The following is a 23,738-nucleotide window of genomic DNA, read 5'->3' on the forward strand; positions in this document are numbered from 1 at the left end:
TGTATGATTGTAAATACTATATTTCAATATATCCCTCCTATAAGCAAAGCTCTCTACGTTGTACTGTACTTAACTCTCAGTGAAGAATCAATGCTAAAAATTTGATATTCAAGGAGGGATTTGGTAATCCATAAATTATTATGGTGGCACCAAACATACCAAGCTAAATTACGAAAAGTGCAAACGGACAAAATCTATTCTGAATCCAAAGTGACAGGTCAGACATGCTACTGGTTCACACGACAGGAGTTTGGTGAGGGTATATTACCCCATCACACTACATCGGACACGGGGAGAACACTCACGCTGACTAGCACATGTGCCACAACAGCGGCAGGTCCAGCAATCCGGTGCCAGATAATAGATATGATCCAAACAAACCTGCGCGTGAATGATAGCATAAAGACTCTGTCCTAATGTAGGAGGTTAGAGGAAATCCCAACATTTTACACAGTTAGTTCATTATTTTACAACTGTATGATTGTAAATACTATATTTCAATATATCCCTCCTATAAGCAAAGCTCTCTACGTTGTACTGTACTTAACTCTCAGTGAAGAATCAATGCTAACAATTTGATATTCAAGGAGGGATTTGGTAATCCTTAAATTATTATGGTGGCACCAAACATACCAAGCTAAATTACGAAAAGTGCAAACGGACAAAATCTATTCTGAATCCAAAGTGACAGGTCAGACATGCTACTGGTTCACACGACAGGAGTTTGGTGAGGGTATATTACCCCATCACACTACATCGGACACGGGGAGAACACTCACGCTGACTAGCACATGTGCCACAACAGCGGCAGGTCCAGCAATCCGGTGCCAGATAATAGATATGATCCAAACAAACCTGCGCGTGAATGATAGCATAAAGACTCTGTCCTAATGTAGGAGGTTAGAGGAAATCCCAACATTTTACACAGTTAGTTCATTATTTTACAACTGTATGATTGTAAATACTATATTTCAATATATCCCTCCTAGTGGCACCAAACATCGTGAGCCAAATTTTGAAAAGTGGTAGCAGTCAAAGTCTATTCTGAATCCAAAGTTACAGGTCAGATATGCTGCTGGTTCACACAACAGGAGTTTGGTGAGAGTATATTACCACAGCAGCCGACATCGGACACCGGAAGCCTGAAGTGAGGTTGAAAAGCTTGCAAGTTCATCTGCCAATTTGTCAGATGACAGACCTTCACAAGATGACACCTCAACATTCTCTGCTGTGTTCCAGTTTCATCCAGCATTCTCTCACCGACGTCACGATCTCCTTAGTTACGACTCCCGCCAGTCCGCCCCTGCCCCGCCCCTTAGTTACGACTCGTAACTAAGGGGCGGGGCAGGGGCGGACTGGCCATCGGGGATACCGGGGGAATCCCCGGTAGGCCGACGGGGTTTGGGCCGGTCTCTGACATCGCCGGCCCCGACTATATTATATGCTTCACAGAACACGTTCAATTGACTCTAATACCGAAAGTCAATAATCAGTGAAAACTGTATCAACAGTATAGACTGACATTATACTACTCCTCGCGATCTGAGACGCCATAGCACGGCTGGACACTACGGTGCTTTTAAAAACTTTTCTCCATAACCGCGGTCTGCGCCGTGCGCTCGTGCCGGGCGACGGTCGGGGCGGGGCCGCGGAGGTGCGAATGGCCGCTGTAGACCGGCGAAATACAGGGGCGGCTCGACTGTCACGGCGTCCATGAATCGAGAAGGACTTCTTACTGGAACTGAAACGATGTACTGGGATTAAATTCTTTGTCAACAAAGAATTTGGTAAGTGACAAACTGCGTTTGTTTTTTTACATCTGCAGTAACGTTTTTATGAATAATATTTGATGGCTCGTGCTCTTGTGTGTGGTGGAATGCGTGGATCCGCTGCAGGTCTGCTGGATTGATGTGCTTTGTTGTCATATGAATATATGTGACTGGTTCTTATGACTTTGTGGCTGTCATTGTGTTAATTACGTTGATTTTACCATGCGTTGTCAGTTATTGACGTAGCGTCCCGTCACGGATTCATGTATCTGCAGCTTGCGTCACTCGCTCAGAGACAAGCCGTTTTGAGTGCGAGCTAGCAGCATGGCACCGGTACCAAAACGTAAATCCTTTAAAGGTGGAGCTGAAAAGCTCAGGGAGAAAAAGAAGAGATATCTGGAGGAAGGTGCATCAAAATATTTAAAAATCTCTGACTTATTTGGGAAACCACCGACTGGTGACAGTGTTATGATGGTAAGTTGTGGCATTGACTTGGCCAATGTTAGCTTGCTTTTCACAGATGAGGTGTTCGGCTACAAGCTAGCCTAGCTAACGTTAGCTAGATAAATGATAAATGTCCAAAATTGAGACCGTTATGATCTGGTCAAATAAGCAAGCTGGCGCTGTTCGCATCATCGAGATTATTTAATTTAACATGTTAGCCGTAGTTACTTGCTTACAATCGATGAGCAAGCTATCCATGGTGGTAGTTGTAAAGAGGGCAATCTTATCATTTCTAATAATTTATGTCAAATAATGTTTAAGTTAACCAGCTCTCAACAGCACCTGGAGGCTTTTATGTTGATGGCTACTCAGACAGATGTTTTGCAGATGCTGGACAGTGAGAAAATCATAGACGGTGTTGCAGAAAAGAGTGAGCTGCTACTCGTGTAGTGAGGTAATAATAACACATGAGTATACTGATATTGTTTTTTATTACTATGTGACTATAATGCACCTGGGCTGGCAGAGTTAGTTTAGGTTCTGTTACTTAACTTATTGTTTTGTTATGCACCTTCAACACCCCTACACACACACACACACACACAATCACACACCCAGCATGCAACACTACTGATACCACTGATGTTCACACCCCATCGTATGTTCTGTTCATTTCAATATAGTTCAAACTAATTCTACCCTCTGATTCCAGTTTCTTTATTGTGTGGTCTTTCTCTGCTGACATTCATTCCTTAAGGCTCTGTAGTTATACGTATAACCATCTGATACTAGCCCAAAGTTCAGCATATTCATCGAGCAAACTACTACCTTGGAGTATTATTATAAAAAAAACATATATGATGTAATTTCTTTGTAATCATCGAAAATAATGTTAAGTGTATGGGTATTTTTCCAAGTAGGCCACTGACATCGATACGTGCGATGCATTGAGTGGGCCGGTCTGACAGTAAACTCCCGGGCCACTTTTTTCCCCCAGTCCGCCCCTGGTTACGAGGTCGGTCGGCCATGTTGGAGTACATACAGATCCTACATGGCGGCGCGTAAACAAGGAAGTGCGGCGAAAATACCATACTTTGAATCACTGGATAGTGCATCAAAGGTTCGCTACCTGGCCAAATTGAAGGTTATTGGTAACTTGGATCCCTATACGATGAGTGCAGATCATTTCAGTGCCGATCCTACTTATCTCCATCGGTAAACTACGCCAACATCTACGCATATCTCGTGAACACCCCCAGTCCTTACACAAAAGACGAGCTGGAGTGCTACAAAGGGCTCGACGCTTATAATCAGTTTGTCAGTGGACGGGTCCGAGACGTCAAAGCAACGGTCATCGACAATTCTCATCTCGTCATTGGAAGAATAAATATATACAGATCTGGTCAGATATTTAGCAATATTCAATGTTTACTCAGCGCAAACAGACACGTGTGTTTGTTTACATTGTACGTGCATGTCATTGTGTGCGTGTGTGTAGGAATTCACTTTCAACTAACTCCTAACTTCATCCCCCCCCCCCCACACATATATATATATATATATATATGATCTGACGTTAAACTCATATCAAGCAATGCTGAGGCTGCATCTCTGTGTTTCGCCTGTTGTACACGCTCGACACGTCTCTGGCACCGACTGCTGTCACGGGCCGATGAAGCTTCGGTAACCTTCTCATGTCCAAGTTTAATTTATATTTCCTTTATTAAATACTGTTCACAAACGAATTTGTAAATAAAATCACTGACCACTTATAAAGTGATCCGCACATACTCTAGTGTACGCCAAATTCCATTCCTTTATATCTCGAGAGATGCGTGACAGCCATTTCTCGCGACGTCGCTTGGATAGCTCCTTCGTGTCATTTCCTTGATGTGTAATGACCGCTGGCAAACGAAAGAATGATTTCTTGTCTATCAGCTCTGCTGCCACAACCAAAGACAGCACAAAAGTTCACCATGATCGATAGGTTATGCGACTCAGCCGTGCATGCCAGTGGCTTTGTGTGTACTCCAACATGGCCGACAGCTAAACTGTGACGTCACACGAGACCACTCCATTCTGTTCTATTCTATGAATTCACTATTTGCTGGTCCAGTGTTCAGCATGTTTTCACAAAACTCCACACATTATGACCCATTAGCAGTAATGATACAACACTGTATATTAAAAAAAATAATTTAGTCTATTGCTTTGCAGATATTTTAAATCATACATGCAACCAGTGGTGTATAGTAACGAAGTAGAAATACTTAGTTACTGTACTTAAGTAGTTTTTTTGGGTATCTGTACTTTACTTTACTACTTATATTTATGTTGACTTTTACTTTTACTTCACTACATTTTGCAAAGAAAACTGATACTTTTACTCCGATACATTTCCCCTGAAACCTTCGTTACTCGCTACAAAATCAAATCTATCTTTAGAAACAAAATGAATGATGAGAGCAGCGTCGGGGACTGTGGTGGAACACAGACTGCAAGCAAGCAGGTTTGGTGAATCAGTGGTCCTAGCAGCAAGTTAAATCATTGGTTAATCACGTTAATGCACAATTGCAAACAAGTGCTCTCAAAGCTGCGGCGTTTTGATTCCCAGTGATGCCAGGATGCTACATGCTATAAGCTAGCGGGCGACTACATGAGTATAATTCCACTCTACGATGACTGATTTCATGATGGAAGCAGAAATGGAAGCACCTGCTACTCCCGCAACAAACTACGGTGGTGACGAAGACCAACATCAGTGGATCGCTAGCGAGTTAGTGAGCTGAGGAAGTGTTGACAGTTGTGACGGGAGCCGAGAGAGCGCAGCGTTAGCATTAGCGTTAGCATTAGCATTAGCGTTAGCATTAGGGAAATCCTTCGCAGCTGTGCGCAAGCTGTCTGTGACGCTGAACACACCTCTACCTGCCTCAGCGGCCTGTGAAAGACTATTTAGCATAGCAGGACTAGTCTTCAGCCCAAGAAGAGCGAGACTGAATTCTCGCAATTTTAAAAACCAACTTCTTTTGAAGATGAACAGGACATTTTTCAGTTTCAAGTAATGACTGTGTTGCTGCTTTAGTATTGATCATGTTTTGATATTTGAGTCATGTTGTGGATGATCAGATGGAGTTATGATGGTAGCAGTCGCCCAATTGCAGATTCAGCTTGAGCAAAACCTTTGTATTCAAATCAGACCCATAGGAGTTTACAAGGCAGGTGTCCTTTCTCTAAACACTGACCTGATGCATCAAGTGGATATGTTTTGCTGAACATAATATTATGCATTTGTCCTCTACATCCTCTAGTCTAATGAGCAGACTTATAAACGCACTGTTACAACTCCTTCATAGTGTCATATTGCTTTTCAGAGAATTATGATGATAAGTTCATAGTAGATGCAAAAGTATACTTATGTACAATATATTATGTTGAACATTGTTGCTCCTGAATGGATCACAGCCAACCCAATTATGTTCAACACAGCTCCATGTCCTTGGTCATGGTGCCACAGCGCTTAAAAGAATAAACTTGATAATTCTCAAAATTCTGACCCTTTGCTTTTTTATTAACAGCATTTACTTGTACTTTTACTTTCAATGAACAGGTTATGATGTTCATTTAATGTTCAGGTTATGATGTACATTTAATATCAGAAAATTACTTTTGTACTTAAGTACTTTTGTACTTAAGTACAATAAATATCAGATACTTTAAGACTTTTACTCAAGTAGTATTCTAATAGGTGACTTTTTACTTTTACTGGAGTCGTTTTCCAGTAAGGTATCTTTACTTTTACTCAAGTATGGCTTTTGGGTACTTTATACACCACTGCATGCAACAAGTCACAACAAAAGTTTAAGCTGTTGCAAGTAACTCCACAAATGATCCTTTTAACATTGTTAAGCTGTCTCTGTTTGCAAATTCATATTCAAACGCTAATATGTTGCATCCTGTGTTCTGACAATGACACCCGAAGTCTGTTCCTGATGTCCACTCGACTCCGCCATTTTGTTTTGATTGCTGTCACTGCAGAACATCCCGCTTCACAAAGAGGAGGTTGGAAATGAAAGCAGGGTTTTCAGTGCTCTAGTGGCGATCTCAGGATATTCAGCCTCGAGTTTAATCCAAAACACCAGCAGAGTTGTGACCGAGACAAAGCGTCTTGACATGTCAAGAGGCACAGGTGGATGAAATTGCGAGAGAATTCGGTCATCTTTCAAAATAAAACTTCCTTCAGACTCTGATAATCAATAAAACGGAAATAATATAATATTTATTCTTCCTGTGCGGCCGGTACCGGTGGTTGGGGACCACTGCTCTAAACTAAAGCTAACCTCAGTTACTATAAACAATGATTCAATTATCAGTGAGGTTATGTCGGCCATATGATTAACATGCAGTAGATTCAGACTAAATCATCATGATGGGCCTTAATGTTGCCACCTGTCCTGTAAAATGCATCTATCAGCTGTTTTTGATTTTTATTACGTTCTGCTGTCCCATTGGCCAGAACCATATACTTTTTCCTTTCTATAAGTTCACTTGAGACTGTTGTATTCATTTTGCTTTTAAGTTCTGAACAAAAAAAGAGAAAACACTCAGTACTTTTCATTTATTGAAGTCACAGGAGTATACAAAAATATACTTGACCATGTGGTCATTTCATAATAAGGTTATTTATGTCTCAAAATGACGTAAAAAATACAGATGAAAATACAGAAATTTAAAAAAATACAGAAATACACTGCATTCTATTTCATCCTTACTGACCGCCAGAGGCAGTGCTTAACACTGGATGTATCCCGTCTCGCGCATGCGCAGGTCGAATATTTATATCAACAAAGTCACGTGTGACCTCGGATGACCACCGTCATCTATAAGTTCCGGTGTCATCCTGAGCTCAGTCCTTTTTTTCTTCTCGCGTCGCAGGTTAGCTACCATGGTAGCTTAAACAAGGATGTGTCTACGATCAAGACATATTAGAGCTCGTCGCTGTAGCCTTGTGACTACCGGTCGGAGTTGCGGTTCTCTCGCCCTCCAAAGGCTGCGACGAGCTGTCCCTCTTCGGAGGGAACGGTGTGTTCGCCGTTCGGACATCGAGCCCCGGACTGGTGAACGCCCCTATCATCGGTCGTCACCAGTCTGATAAGGGTCAGCTAAGTCGTGATGACAGCAATCGGTAAGATCGATTAACGTTGTTTTCTATAACAGTTGCTTGTTCCACGGTTGGCAGAGCGCTTCCGCTCTAGTAATCGAGTGGCGCGCTAACGAGAGCGTAGAATTACGCTGTCGGCCCGCCCTTCACAGTGTTACGGCTATCACAGTTAGCAGAGTGTTCCTGCTCAGGCAAACTTTGTGAGACACTAGTCCGCATTGGCGTTGTGTACATGGAGATTTAATCTTTACATCTGACGTAATTCGCAGTTAGCAGTGTCTTCACTCAGGCTAACTTGGATGCTAGCTGGGACTGCGTCCATCAACTTTGTAAACCTTACGGCTGTCACAGTTAACAGAGCGTCCTCGCTCAGGTTAACTCAGTGGAAAACTAGCTAAACAAAGCTGATACTGGGGCTGTAGCCATCAACTTTGTATCCTTACAGCTGTCACAGTTAACAGAGCGTCCTCGCTCAGGTTAACTCAGTGGGAAACTAGCTAAACAAAAGCTGATACTGGGACTGCGTCCATCAACTTTGTATCCTTACGGCTGTCACAGTTAACAGAGCTGTCACAGTTAACAGAGCGTCCTCGCTCAGGTTAACTCAGTGGGAGACTAGCTAAACAAAGCTGATACTGGGACTGCGTCCATCAACTTTGTATCCTTACGGCTGTCACAGTTAACAGAGCGTCCTCGCTCAGGTTAACTCAGTGGAAAACTAGCTAAACAAAGCTGATACTGGGGCTGTAGCCATCAACTTTGTATCCTTACAGCTGTCACAGTTAACAGAGCGTCCTCGCTCAGGTTAACTCAGTGGAAGACTAGCTAAACAAAAGCTGATACTGGGACTGCGTCCATCAACTTTGTATCCTTACGGCTGTCACAGTTAACAGAGCGTCCTCGCTCAGGTTAACTCAGTGGAAAGCTAGCTAAACAAAGCTGATACTGGGGCTGTAGCCATCAACTTTGTATCCTTACAGCTGTCACAGTTAACAGAGCGTCCTCGCTCAGGTTAACTCAGTGGAAAACTAGCTAAACAAAGCTGATACTGGGGCTGTAGCCATCAACTTTGTATCCTTACGGCTGTCACAGTTAACAGAGTGTCCCCGCTCAGGTTAACTCAGTGGAAAACTAGCTAAACAAAGCTGATACTGGGGCTGTAGCCATCAACTTTGTATCCTTACAGCTGTCACAGTTAACAGAGCGTCCTCGCTCAGGTTAACTCAGTGGGAAACTAGCTAAACAAAAGCTGATACTGGGACTGCGTCCATCAACTTTGTATCCTTACGGCTGTCACAGTTAACAGAGCTGTCACAGTTAGCAGAGCGTCCTCGCTCAGGTTAACTCAGTGGGAAACTAGCTAAACAAAGCTGGTACTGGGGCTGTGGCCATCAACTTTGTGGCATTACAACGATCACAGTTAGCGGAATGTGCTCGCTCAGGCTAACTCGGTGAATGCTAGTTATACTGAATCAACATTGAGGTTGTGCCCATTGATGGTTTTTACGCATTACGGCTGTCGAGTTCGCTCCGGCTAACTAGACTAAGCTAATACTCGGTGTGTCCATTGATTGTTGTAAACATTATGGACATATCGGTAGCGGATATCAGTTAGCAGAGTGCCCTCGCTCAGGCTAACTGGTAGCACACCAAGAGTTACAGCACCTGTCCAAGTGGAGAGTGTCCTCGCACTGTAAGGACTGTGGTTTTTTTTTGTCCGTTTTCACAGTAGCAGAGTGCTCTCGCTCAAGCTAACTGGTGGGGCACCAATATCTGCAGCAACTATCCGAGTGAAGAGTGTCCTCGCTCCCCTCTCACTATGAGGACTGTTTTCCTGACCTGTTCCACAGTGGCAGAGTGCTCTCGCTCAAGCTAACTGGTGGGACACCAATATCTGCAGCAGCTGTCTTAGGGAAGAGTGTCCTCGCTCCCCTCTCACTGTAAGGACTGTGTTCTTTTTGTCAGTTTTTCACAGTAGCAGAGTGCTCTCGCTCAAGCTAACTGGTGGGACACCAATATCTGCAGCAACTAGCTTAGTGAAGAGTGTCCTCGCTCCCCTCTCACTAGAAGGACTTGCCTGGCCTGTTTCCACAGTGGCAGAGTGCTCTCGCTCAAGCTAACTGGTGGGACACCAATATCTGCAGCAATTAGTTTAGTGAAGAGGGTCCTCGCCCCTCTCACTATAAGGACTTTGCCTGACCTGTTTCCACAGTGGCAGAGTGCTCTCGCTCAAGCTAACTGGTGGGACACCAATATCGGCAGCAACTATCTTAGTGAAGAGTGGCCTCGCTCCCCTCTCACTGTACGGACTGTGTTCTGTTTTGTCCGTTTTTTACGGTAACAGAGTGCTCTCGCTCAAGCTAACTGGGGGGACACTAATATCTGCAGCAACTATCTTAGTGAAGAGAGTGGGCTTAGAGAGTGCCCTCGCCCCTCTCACTATAAGGACTTTGCCTGACCTGTTTCCACAGTTGCAGAGTGCTCTCGCTCAGGCTAACTGGTGGGTCACCAATATCCGCAGCGGCTGGCTAAGGGAAGAGTGTCCGAAGGATCACTCGCCACTGACTGCCCCCTGCCTGTTCTCTTAACATTCAGCAGAGCGCTCCCGCTCGGACTGATTTGGAATTCCGCATAAACTAGTGGGACAAGGGTTCCACCAGAATCGCGGCCATGTTAAACTCTCCCGGCTGTAGGACCTGTATAGCTCCTCTTCAGCCGGAGGACGGCCCTGACCTCTTGCCCTAGCAGGGAGAACCCAGGCAGGACCTGCGGCATCACGCCTTGAGCAGTAAGGTCTGCTAGGCTGGCCGAAGTGGAACACCTGATGCGGGAGGGCTACCTCCCCCTGTCAGGGCAGCTGAATCCAGACCAACCTACCCTGGTCATTTGTATGGCGCTTGCACGCCGGGCATACACAGCAGCTGGAACATCCACCTGTGAGTGCCTTCTTCAGGCACCTTCCCGCCCTCACCACCTTTTCTGTTCCTCCCTCCGAGGAATATCTGAGGGAGTTGCGTGCATGGTGGAGACACCAGGGCTCTCTCCCGCCTTACATCAGACCATGCAGGAGGTGGCAAATCTGGCCTTGCACGTATGCCAGCCAGTTAGACGACTATGGCGTCCATCAGTTTCCCCTGAGGAGACTCTGAGGCCCGATGCCAGGTGCCCTCGACCCAATGTCGGGTCAAAGATGACCTGCTATCCAGGGCTTAGGACACAGCAGCGCTGTGCACCGTATCGACAACTCCCTCTCCCACCTCATGCTTTCCCTCGCAGATTCTCTGCAGCGGGCTACTTCGACGCTTCTGCTCAGTGATGCTTCATTGCAGGCGTTTGCGCTCATATCGAGGGAACGTGGATGTATGATGTCCACCCTGGTTCAGACTCGCCGCCAGGTTTGGCTGGCGCAGTCACCCCTATCTGAGACATGTAGGAGGACCCTCCATACTGTCCCAGTGGAGCCTGGTGAGCTGTTCGAGTCAGCTGCTGTACAGGCGCTTCAGCGGACTGTTAGAGCTAGCCAGACCTGGCAGCAGTTCTCTGGTCTTTGCAGGGACATGCCTGCACCCCCAGACCTAGGGGTCCCACTTTTGGCCCACAAGGCCGTTTCTCAGCCTCCAGCTTACCCTAGTAGCGCAACAGGCCTCGGCGTCCTGCTGAGAGGCCGGACCGCTACCTATACAACCCTACTTACGTCCCCGTCCCCCCCGGCAGGGGTGCCAGGAGATGTCTCCAGGCCGGCTGTCAGGGTTCTTTCTCCCATCAGCGGATTTCCAAGGGAGAGTGGTTCACGTCTATCGACGCCTGTTCCCATGGTGCATCACCACAACTTTCAGTCCTGGGTGCTTCCATTCGGACTCTCCCATCTCCCCATGGGTGTCCACAGTGTGTTACTGCTGTCCTTTCCCCCTGCAATCGCAGGGCGTGAACATACTGCCGTACTTAGACGACTGGCTGACCTAGGCGCCGTCCCGGCTTCAGGCGCCACAGGACACTGCTCGCCTTCTCTCACGTGGCCCGGTAGGCCTCAAGGTGAACATGGAGAGGAGCTACCTGAGCCCTTCTCAGAGCATAACCTTCATTAGGGTGGCCCTATGAGGGCCTGTCTGTCGCCCCAGGGCGGATGGCTGAACAGCCTTCACTTGGATGCCAAGTGGCACAGATACAGGGCAATAATATTATCGAAACAGTGTCTATTCATCTATTCACTATCCCCATGGAGGGAGTGCATATCTGGCGAACAGTGTCCCAGGAACCGAGCCCCAGGGGCTCGGTTCCATTCCACCAGGAGATTGTCACAACAGTTACCTGCCTCTCAAGGCGGGTGCAGGGTGACAGAACGGGACAGCCTGGGGGCAGTTGTCTGCTGAAAGACCGCAGGTCCAGGTTCTAGAGCTAGCGCTCGAGCATTTTCTTCCATGTTGAAGGGAAAGCATGTGCTTGTCCGGTGGACAGCACCTCTGCTGTGATTTCCCATGAACTATCGATGGGGCACCAGATCTGCAGAAGTTGCTACGGGGATCACCGTGGCCTTCTGACTTGGGAGGCCCCTCGCCTGACCAGCCTGTGGGCAATGTACCCACCAGGAGAATGGAACAAGGTTGTGGTTTTCCTGTTCCGTTACAAGCCTCCACCGGGAGAGTGGCGGCTGCATCCAGACGTGTCGACCCACTGCCCCCACTGGGTCTCCCTGACGGAGAGGACCAGCCCTCTGGGTCAAGATGCCCTGGCTCACACGTGGCCAGAGGATCTTCTTTATGCCTTTCCACCAGTCCCTCTGCTTTTGCTATAAGCTTGTCAGAGTTCTTCCCCGACAGGAGGGATCTCCTGTCACAACTAGAGGGTCGGATTTGGCGTTCCAATCCCTGCCGCCTTCAATTAGGGGTCACGGGAGGGCCCGACCGGATGCTGAGTGGCTGCATAGAACCAGTCTGACGGACTATTCTGAATGCCAGTGCGCGGTCTACCTGCCTGCAGTACAAGAAACAGGTGGAAGCTGTTCTCCGACTAGTGTGCGGCTCAGAACAAGGTCCCAGTACAGCGCCCCGTGCCTGCTGTACTGAGTTTCTACAGTCTCTCCTGGGTAAGGGCCGGTCTCCCCTGCATGGGACCTACCCTTGGTACTGGACAGCTTATGCTTGTCCTTTTGAACCCCTGGCACAGGCGGAGCCTAGATGGCTATCAGCAAGACGGTTTTCTCCTTGCGGTCAATTCAGCTCAATGTGGGGGCGAGCTGCATGCCCTATCAGTGGAAGAATCATGTCTGAGGTGGAACTCAGATGGCTTGGGTGTCACTTTCTGGCCTAAGGCAGTGTTTCTCCCAAGGGGGTGGATACGTTCACATATAAACCGGCCTATCCAGCTGGCAAAGTTGACCCCCCCCTCCCCCATCGGGAGAGGAGAGGTCAAGGCTGCTGTGCCCAGTGTGGGCCCTCAGAGCTTATATGGAAGCCACCGCCTGCATAGTCAGTTATGGTGAGCCTAAGAAGGGCTGTGCTCCTTTTTAAGAGAAAAAAGGAGAAACGGCACCTGTCCCACTGGATAGTGGAGGCCATTGCCGATACATACAAGGCGAGCGGCTGCGCTCGGCCATCCGGGGTGAAGGGTCACTACCAAGAGTGTCTCCACACCGAGGGCAAGCCTGAGTGGTGTGCCTGTGGGGGATACATGTGCGGCGGCCTCAGGGGCATCACCGAGCACATTCACCACACACTACAGAGTTAACGTTGCCGACCCTCACCCACTGGGGAGGGTTCTTGGCCAATTTTCTCTGCCGGAGCTATAAGGGGTAGTTACTGTGCTTCCTCGTGACTCTTTTGGTATAAGTCATCCAGTGTTAAGCACTGCCTCTGGCGGTCAGTAAGGATGAAATAGAACGAAAGTTACGAACGTAACTACGGTTCTATGAATCCTGGATGACCGCCAGAGTTCTTGGTCACTCGGAATCCCGTGAACTCGCGAGAAGATTCCATAGGACTGAGCTCAGGATGACACCGGAACTTATAGATGACGGTGGTCATCCGAGGTCACACGTGACTTTGTTGATATAAATATTTGACCTGCGCATGCGCGAGACGGGATACATCCAGTGTTAAGCACTGCCTCTGGCGGTCATCCAGGATTCATAGAACCGTAGTTACGTTCGTAACTTTCGTTATAACTTTACAGTAATATGCTGTTAAGTCATTTCACGGTATGAATACTGTAGAATTACAGGACATTGCTGGCAGCACTTTACTGTTATTTAACAGAGAAATTGTAGTGTAGGAATGTTTCTTTTATATTTATATTGAATGAGAGGACTACAGATGTTTGTTCCTCATAGTGAGAATTAAGCCTCCAGAGAGGCAGATACAAAGATTCATCACTTTACTTTGCAGCTCTGCAGAACGTTTAAGCCTCTTTAAGCTCATTGTTTTGGTTTAGGACACATTCACGGTTTGGTTCGGTGTCCCCACTCTCGTCAACAAGCAGCTGTTTTGAGCTGACACACCAATACAAATCCACTGAGCGCTGCCTGCTCGGCACCAAATAACGGACAGAAAGTGGAGCGGTCAGTGTCTAAAGCAGGATTCTCAAACTCGCCCGCAAAGGGCCGGTTGTAAATGTAACTACTCGTAACATATTGTTAAATAACTGTCTGCATTCACAGTTTAAAGTAGTCTTCAATGTGCTCACAATACATATCCATGTCAAATGTACAGTAACCAGTCAAAGAGCTGATTCTAACTGTTTAAGTGTCTCATAATTTTGACTTTCTATTTCATCATTTTGACTGTCAATCTCATAATTTTGACTTTCTATCTCAGAATTATGACTTTCTATCATAGTTATGACTTTCTATCTAATAACTTCGACTTTATATCTCATAATTTCGACTATGGGGATATTTTTATTATTATTAGTCTAACTTAAAAATTAAAAAATTAAAAGAAATAAAAAATGATTTTTTTTTTAAACTTTTTTTTTGCTGGCGGATTCGCGGGCCACATAAAATGATTAGGGCCGGGAGTTTGAGACCCCTGTCTTAAGACCGTTGAGAGTTGAGCCAAATTCTGACATGTTGAACCCGACTGAGTCTTAAATGGCCTGCAAACATTCGATTAGTGTGAAATAAGCAACACAGCCTCATGTTGCACATTTGTTTACGTCCCAGGCGATTTGTCTTTTAGGTGACGTCCATATGTACAATACTGCTTTCAACAAGGATGGTGATTGACAGGTGGGACAAAACATGTGTCGAGGCCAAGGTGCTGTATGTTTACTGTATGTATGTGCTGTATAAAACAATAATACAGTATGGGTGGTGATAATGATATGCTAGCTGCTAGCAAAGAGAAGCAGGATCAATAATCTTTTCTTGTAGTAGAATATGATTATTAGCCTAGCTTACGTAGCTTTAGCATCTATATATACTGTATATATAGGCCTACTACTATAACGATTTAATGTGTATCACTTCCTGCCATTTCAAATGATGAAAAAAAAATGCTGCTGTTCAGAAATGTAACTCTGTGTTTCCAGATGCTGGTTCCAGCTGTGGTCTTCATCACTCTGGGGAAATGTAACTGTTGTTGGAATGAGAGCTTAATGGTAAGGGACTTATTAAACCATCACACTCAAAATCCACAGGAGGTATATGCTAAGCTAAGTCTGCATCAAACACTCCAGGAGTAATGACACTGATGCTCAGCTGATGCTTAGCAGCATCCTCATTTCCCATGCTGCTCTCTAAACATATAAAAATACTTATACATTTCTGTTTGCTGCACACAGATCAAAATCACATCTTTCACGAATTGTAACTCTTAGTGTCCCCATTTTACTGCCATTTTGTTGTTTCTTTCTCACCACTTGGAGAATAATACTGAACAGTTGTCATTAAGCCAGACAACACTGTGTCCTTATGAGGTGGAATGTTAATGCTAATCAACTATAATAATTCTACAAGGGTCCCATTGTTACTCAAATCTCAACAAAGTAAGCTTGGCTCACACCATTCAAGCCACATGCACAGCTGCTGTTATGTGTGTGTGTGTGTCTATAGCAGTCTCTGTATCTGATCTATTAAACACATAAATGAAACCGTTAACATTTATACAGACAGGCATTCACACATACAGTCACAAAGGCATGCCAACACGTTCATGTTCTTCTATATAATCACTTTGTGTGTCTGTGTTGCTCTCCAGATGTGCGGGTCAGTGTTGGCAGCTGTGGTCGGCCTGGTGGGGTCTGGTTACTGTTTCGTCATATCAGGACTTGCCTTGGTGCAGGGTCCCCAGTGCTTCACTCCTTATGGATGGACGTACCCATTTGCAGACCAGGGGGGCAGGTAGAGAGATGCTGTGTGTGTGCGTGGGTGTTGGGGCATGGGGGGTTTATAAACAGAGAAGAATGTGTGTATACATGTCCTTAACTTTATATTTCACTGGTAAACAGAATGAACTGACTACAAACAACTGTAAAAATGTACAGTTTTACCCGTTGCCTTTTGTGGTAAATGTGACTAGGTGCCCTAATCTGGAAAACAATGGACTTTGCCTCCACTTTTTTTGTTAATTTCGTAAATGAGGACACCTTGTCATGTGTCGACTTATGTCATCAATGTATACTTAGAGACAACTCTCCCCCTTAGTATTTCAGTATTTTAAGAATGTGGTGCAGCACTCACAATGAGTTGTAACCAATGCAAAAAATATATAAAATATAAATGTAGTAAATGCTGTCCGTGATTGATCTTTCTCTCTCTGTGTCCCAGGTATCTCTTACAACCAGAGACGTGGTCACGGTGTCTTCAGCCGGTTCACATCGTGGAGTGGAACGTGACTCTGCTGTGTGTGTTGCTGGGCCTGGCTGTGCTTGAGTTCATCATCTGTCTGTTACAGCTGGGAAATGGTTTAGTCAACGCCATCTGCCGGCCCTGTTGCTACAAGCAGGAGTATAGTCTGAACGCGTAGATCAACACACACGTGTATGTAGACTCACCTGCTGAGACACAAGTGCCTGTGCACCCATAAACAAATCACACACGCAATATGTATGCACAGATACAGGACGTTAATGGACACACATGGAAGCGGAAGTCTGCACACACTGCACCATGTGTGCGAGTACAATTCAACCTTACTTAGACACACCTACAGTATCATGGACTTCTGACGGCCACGTCAGTGTAATCACTATATTTTCAAGCTTTTGATTTGCCCTTTTAGAGTGGCAAAAATCACGAGGCAGTCATTGATTATGATTATGATGATGAGCTTTTCTGGTGCAGAAGTCTCAACATTTCAAAGGCAACAGGTTATTAGTACATAATAATGTAGATATGTGTGTGAGCGTGTGTCCTGAATACTCCATAGAAAATACAGTAAACTTAAATAATAAAGACAAAGTAGACAATGATAACGACAATAATATCAATAATATTATTTAGTATGTTGTCCTATCCTACATGGGATAGGTTTCACTGAAGTAAGTAGCAGTGTGTGAAACTTTCATTTGCTTTTTTAAAGAAGAAGATACAAAAACAACTGTTCTCAAACTTGAGTGACAACTGTTCACTTCATGAAATTTACATTCTTAATTTCAAGGTTGCTCACTTTCTTTGTTATCATTATTGGCGGTATACTTTCTGTACCTTCAGAAACCCAATAACTACATTAACGTTTTTATTGCTTAAACAGATGATATTACACTTCAAACCAATGATATTAAACTAGTGTACTTAAGATGGCAGCCACATATGAGATAAGCTCTTGTGTCATTGGTGTTGCAAGGAGAGAAGCACATTTCCATTATTTGGTTGTTTATCCGCATCTTGGCTGACATGATTATCTGGATGCACCAGGAAGTGGTTGTTGTTGTTCCAACATTTATACACTGTTGGATCACTTAAGGATTACGAGCAGATTTTTATGTTTGTACATTTGTTTTAATTTTCAGAGCATTTTGTTGTAAATTGTTTTCTTTACGTCTTTCAGAAGCTAGATCAGTGTAAACAGACATTTTATATATGTTTTAGTGACATATTTTTTATAATGTTTGTTTGTTTGTGCCGCCTTTAATAAAAAAATGTCTATTTCCATTTTAAGTATCCAGTGAGTCATTAAGTTGAGGCTGATCTTTGTCCACAAAAACAGGTTCTCTTTTCATAATTGGCATATATATATATATATATCCTGTGTGTGTATATGTGTATGCATGCTTGACTCCCCTGCTGCACCTCCTCCAAACTGTTACTGGAAACAAAATGTTTCCATTAACTTATCTGGAGAAGGGGCCTTGCACAAATGCAATATTAGCTTACATTTAACAGTGTGTGTGTGTGTGTGTGTGTGTGTGTGTGTGTTTAAAGTGTCCTGGAGTTTCCAGAGTTGCCCGTTATTGATCGATGTCAGGACACAGACTGAGTAACTGTGGCCTCAGACCCTGCAGTCAAGTCCATCACAAGACATTTTTCAATTCTTTATCACACGGTGGCTGTGGGGAGAGTATTTTTTACTTTTTATGTCCATGTCACATTGTGAAAAAACTACTGCGCTTTAAACCTTAAAACAATGACAAACCAGTTTTGGTAGCAGAATTCATTGACCTTAATTGTCTTTAGGGGTAGGTGAAAGTACTTCAAATTAGTTTTAATTCAATTACTTAGCTTGGTTAGACTGATTTTGTGGATTAGGACAAACGCAAATCGAAACAACGGAATCAGATTTTTCTGTATCATTTTCAACCTTGCAGTTAATATTGGACAGCAGTAGTGACTGGATCAAAAGTCTGTGTTTTCATCACTGGCAAAAATCTTGCTTAGTCATGTGTACATGACTAAGCAAGATTTTTGGCTGCATTTCCACAAGCACGGAAAATATAACTGACTGTGGTACAGATCTGGCTTTCTATATTCTGACAAATATGAGATATTCTGCATAATGTCTGATGTAAATGTAAGTTAAATCTGATCTCTTCGTGGTTGTGCCATCAAATGTGGACATTGCAAAGAATAGCATGTTCTGTTCTTATGCAAATGTAACCTTTTGATCAAAAAGTCTGTCAGGGAACGCCCTCCCTTATCTCTGTGATGGGTTGGCTCAAACCCTGTCTGTTGGTCAGTGACCCCTCTGCCCTGCTTGGCTGTTCCCACCAGTCAGCTTAGGTAGTATAAAGACACACAGAGGGTCTAAAGCCTCTCAGACAGACTGACTTACAGCTGTCAGGTGTCTGCACTGCTTGTCTTCATCATTATCATCCTCTGGATCGCTCAACAGAATTAAAGAGTCATCGTCCTCCTTGGGCAGGTTATCAGTGGTAGTGCCAGCGCTATATCTTCAAAATGCAGCGACTGGGGTTAAGGGGAGTGTTGTTGCTGTGTTGTGCAGCAGTATGTGCGTCTGGGATGAGGAGAGAGTACTTCCTCAAGATAGAGGAAGTGTCTTGGAACTATGCCCCAAGTGGGATGAACATCATTCAAAACCGCACACTGCAAGAGGATGAGTGAGTACAAACTTAGTACATTGTCTTGATTACGTTGGAAAGATTATGTTGTCTTTCCAATAGCCACTTCACCCCCATACCATGATCTCAATTAAGATGCATGGATGTTTGAGCATTGTCATTTTTTGACCCACACTGCTCAACAATTTAACCTTCAATGTCAAGTATTGCAATATTATTACGACAATCTTCACTGTTGTGTGAAAACCTTGTATCTCGAAAGAAGGCAACTTTTAAAGACATGACAAATAGCCTTACTTTAACACTTATTCCATCTCTTCATCAAAGAAAAATTCAGTGTCACCACGTGTAGTGCAGAGTTTCCTTTGGAGAGTGATTCTTTATATTTGATGTGCTTTCTGTGCAAAATGCATTTTACATGTTTACTTTTACCCATTTAACCAATTACTTATGTTTCATGTGAACTATTTATTTTGTAATTTTTAACCTCTCTGCTCAGCATGCTTTAAAAAAAAAGAAGAAGAAGAAGAAGAAACCGCAGTAATGAATTGTGTTCCACAATTAATACATTTATCGAAATAATCTAAATAATAAGACCGTTTGTGGTTAAAATCATGTCCGATCATGAGCAGTGTTTGTGGGTAAAAAAGGTATATTGTACATGCTCACTCACTGTCATACTGTCACGACTTACTGGGAAACTTGATTAGATCAGAGCCATCGTTAATGTTATGAGTTACACCTCTGCTTTCCCTAAAATCACAAATCAAAATGTCTGATGTGAAAAGGCCCTAAAATTTTTAGCCAATCACAGGTTTTTGTAATATTTTAACTGCAACCCATAATAATCCTCGTTCTCTGTCTCTGTAGAGAAGCCTCCGTCTTTTTAAAGAAAGGCCCCCAGCGCATTGGCTCCGTCTACAAGAAGGCTGTGTATAAGCAGTACAGCGACGCCACCTACAGGACAGAGGTGGTGAAGGCGGAGTGGCTGGGCTACCTGGGACCCCTGTTGATGGCCGAGGAGGGAGACACAGTGACCGTCCACCTGAATAACACGGCAAACAGACCTTACAGCATCCACTCACATGGACTGAACTACAGCAAGGGCAATGAGGGTGAGGCATTAATGAATCGATGGGCAGCCTTAACAGGCTGATATATGTGTGACTCTGTGTGCTTGTATCTTCAGGAGCCCTTTACCCAGACGGTACTGGTCCAGAGCTGAAGCGTGATGACTCAGTGGCTCCTGGTACAACAGTGACATATGAGTGGAACCTCCCAGAGAGCCACAGCCCAACATTAGAGGACAGCAACTGCCTGACCAGATTCTACCACTCCCACGTTAACCCACCAAAAGACATCAACTCAGGACTGATGGGACCCCTCATTGTCTGTAAGAGAGGTACTGGAACCTTTTTTAACTTATCTGGTGACGGAACTTAAGTACATTTATTTAACTGATGTAATATTTTCAGGTACTTCTGCTTTAGTTTTAATTTTCTGCTTCTATATCGGCTACTTCCACTCCATTCCATTTCAGAGGGAAATGTTGTACTTTCTGTACTTTCTGTGGTTTATTCTGAAGGGGAAACCTACTTTAAGGCCCAAACAACGTTTCCCTCATTTAACTTCTTACTATCAACTTATCAATTTTTGAGCCAATCGTTTCACCACAAATTAAACTATCAAAAATATTGCTGGATTCTTGTCAAATCTGTGAGATCAGCTGTGGCAATACCAAAAATCAGCATCCAAAATAGTAAGAAGTTAATTGAGAAAATAGTTGTGTAGGGGCACTACTTACTGTAGGTTTCCCCTTCAGTACATTAATGCATGTTATCCTAAAATGTCCTCTCTCCACTCCTCTGTAGGAACCCTGGACCTGCATGGAGACAGCTCAGGAGACTATCTTTACGCTCTGCTCTTCATGGTGTCAGATGAGAACTTCAGCTGGTACCTGGACGACAACATCAGGACGCACATTACAAATCCTGCCAGTGGCCTGAAGGAGGATGAAGATTTCATTGAGAGCAACAAAATGCACGGTGAGTGGTAGTATCCAGGTACACATACGCATACTCATATGCATACACATACAAATACCTTTAACTCTGATTTAATTGCAGGTATAAATGGTTTTCTGTATGGTAACCTGCCTGGACTGAGCATGTGCCAAGGCAAGAAGATCCACTGGCATATGATTGGCTTAGGCAATGAGGTAAATATTGTATTTTTAATATCATCATCATCATCATCATTATTATTACTGTTGTTAATAGTTGTATTATTATTGTATAGTATTATTGTACTATTACTATTATTAATGGTATTGTTATTATTATTATTATTATTATTACTCCCACGAATCAGAATATTGTTCTAGTTGCATGTGTCATATTTAAAAAAAAAGTCTTAATTGAGGCACATAACCAACCAAAGTTCAAAATATGCAACTAGCCCTTTAATCCTTTAATTTTTCATTTTCATATTTTCCACGAAGATCATGCGATCGGTCGCGTGTGTGTGCGCATGTGTGTACACCCTTAAGTTTTCTTCCATGTTGAAGGGAAAGCATGTGCTTGTCCGGTGGACAGCACCTCTGCTGTGATTTCCCATGAACTATCGATGGGGCACCAGATCTGCAGAAGTTGCTACGGGGATCACCGTGGCCTTCTGACTTGGGAGGCCCCTCGCCTGACCAGCCTGTGGGCAATGTACCCACCAGGAGAATGGAACAAGGTTGTGGTTTTCCTGTTCCGTTACAAGCCTCCACCGGGAGAGTGGCGGCTGCATCCAGACGTGTCGACCCACTGCCCCCACTGGGTCTCCCTGACGGAGAGGACCAGCCCTCTGGGTCAAGATGCCCTGGCTCACACGTGGCCAGAGGATCTTCTTTATGCCTTTCCACCAGTCCCTCTGCTTTTGCTATAAGCTTGTCAGAGTTCTTCCCCGACAGGAGGGATCTCCTGTCACAACTAGAGGGTCGGATTTGGCGTTCCAATCCCTGCCGCCTTCAATTAGGGGTCACGGGAGGGCCCGACCGGATGCTGAGTGGCTGCATAGAACCAGTCTGACGGACTATTCTGAATGCCAGTGCGCGGTCTACCTGCCTGCAGTACAAGAAACAGGTGGAAGCTGTTCTCCGACTAGTGTGCGGCTCAGAACAAGGTCCCAGTACAGCGCCCCGTGCCTGCTGTACTGAGTTTCTACAGTCTCTCCTGGGTAAGGGCCGGTCTCCCCTGCATGGGACCTACCCTTGGTACTGGACAGCTTATGCTTGTCCTTTTGAACCCCTGGCACAGGCGGAGCCTAGATGGCTATCAGCAAGACGGTTTTCTCCTTGCGGTCAATTCAGCTCAATGTGGGGGCGAGCTGCATGCCCTATCAGTGGAAGAATCATGTCTGAGGTGGAACTCAGATGGCTTGGGTGTCACTTTCTGGCCTAAGGCAGTGTTTCTCCCAAGGGGGTGGATACGTTCACATATAAACCGGCCTATCCAGCTGGCAAAGTTGACCCCCCCCTCCCCCATCGGGAGAGGAGAGGTCAAGGCTGCTGTGCCCAGTGTGGGCCCTCAGAGCTTATATGGAAGCCACCGCCTGCATAGTCAGTTATGGTGAGCCTAAGAAGGGCTGTGCTCCTTTTTAAGAGAAAAAAGGAGAAACGGCACCTGTCCCACTGGATAGTGGAGGCCATTGCCGATACATACAAGGCGAGCGGCTGCGCTCGGCCATCCGGGGTGAAGGGTCACTACCAAGAGTGTCTCCACACCGAGGGCAAGCCTGAGTGGTGTGCCTGTGGGGGATACATGTGCGGCGGCCTCAGGGGCATCACCGAGCACATTCACCACACACTACAGAGTTAACGTTGCCGACCCTCACCCACTGGGGAGGGTTCTTGGCCAATTTTCTCTGCCGGAGCTATAAGGGGTAGTTACTGTGCTTCCTCGTGACTCTTTTGGTATAAGTCATCCAGTGTTAAGCACTGCCTCTGGCGGTCAGTAAGGATGAAATAGAACGAAAGTTACGAACGTAACTACGGTTCTATGAATCCTGGATGACCGCCAGAGTTCTTGGTCACTCGGAATCCCGTGAACTCGCGAGAAGATTCCATAGGACTGAGCTCAGGATGACACCGGAACTTATAGATGACGGTGGTCATCCGAGGTCACACGTGACTTTGTTGATATAAATATTTGACCTGCGCATGCGCGAGACGGGATACATCCAGTGTTAAGCACTGCCTCTGGCGGTCATCCAGGATTCATAGAACCGTAGTTACGTTCGTAACTTTCGTTATAACTTTACAGTAATATGCTGTTAAGTCATTTCACGGTATGAATACTGTAGAATTACAGGACATTGCTGGCAGCACTTTACTGTTATTTAACAGAGAAATTGTAGTGTAGGAATGTTTCTTTTATATTTATATTGAATGAGAGGACTACAGATGTTTGTTCCTCATAGTGAGAATTAAGCCTCCAGAGAGGCAGATACAAAGATTCATCACTTTACTTTGCAGCTCTGCAGAACGTTTAAGCCTCTTTAAGCTCATTGTTTTGGTTTAGGACACATTCACGGTTTGGTTCGGTGTCCCCACTCTCGTCAACAAGCAGCTGTTTTGAGCTGACACACCAATACAAATCCACTGAGCGCTGCCTGCTCGGCACCAAATAACGGACAGAAAGTGGAGCGGTCAGTGTCTAAAGCAGGATTCTCAAACTCGCCCGCAAAGGGCCGGTTGTAAATGTAACTACTCGTAACATATTGTTAAATAACTGTCTGCATTCACAGTTTAAAGTAGTCTTCAATGTGCTCACAATACATATCCATGTCAAATGTACAGTAACCAGTCAAAGAGCTGATTCTAACTGTTTAAGTGTCTCATAATTTTGACTTTCTATTTCATCATTTTGACT

General features: G+C 44.9%; 2 protein-coding genes across 2 annotated transcripts; both read left to right on the forward strand.

Annotated features, from left to right (window-relative positions):
* Positions 1 to 14,579: 14,579 nt before the first annotated feature.
* On the forward strand, positions 14,580 to 17,458 carry LOC306776067 (transmembrane 4 L6 family member 1-like; the record flags this gene model as incomplete). The annotated part of the gene is made up of 4 exons (XM_079266652.1): positions 14,580 to 14,621; positions 14,896 to 14,964; positions 15,564 to 15,706; positions 16,133 to 17,458. 4 exons carry the CDS (start codon positions 14,580 to 14,582, stop codon positions 16,329 to 16,331), a joined length of 453 nt encoding a protein of 150 aa, XP_079122778.1. The 3' UTR covers positions 16,332 to 17,458.
* A 1,305-nt stretch (positions 17,459 to 18,763) lies between these two features.
* Positions 18,764 to 23,444, forward strand: LOC306776068 (hephaestin-like; the record flags this gene model as incomplete). Its single annotated transcript, XM_079266653.1, has 6 exons — positions 18,764 to 18,861; positions 19,693 to 19,937; positions 20,012 to 20,224; positions 20,694 to 20,867; positions 20,949 to 21,040; positions 23,388 to 23,444. The coding sequence occupies 6 exons, from the start codon at positions 18,764 to 18,766 to the stop codon at positions 23,442 to 23,444; spliced, it is 879 nt and encodes a 292-aa protein (XP_079122779.1).
* Between the last annotated feature and the right edge of the window lie 294 nt (positions 23,445 to 23,738).

Source organism: Melanostigma gelatinosum, assembly GCF_949748355.1.
Source record: "Melanostigma gelatinosum genome assembly, chromosome: 4".
Lineage (NCBI taxonomy): Eukaryota > Metazoa > Chordata > Actinopteri > Perciformes > Zoarcidae > Melanostigma > Melanostigma gelatinosum.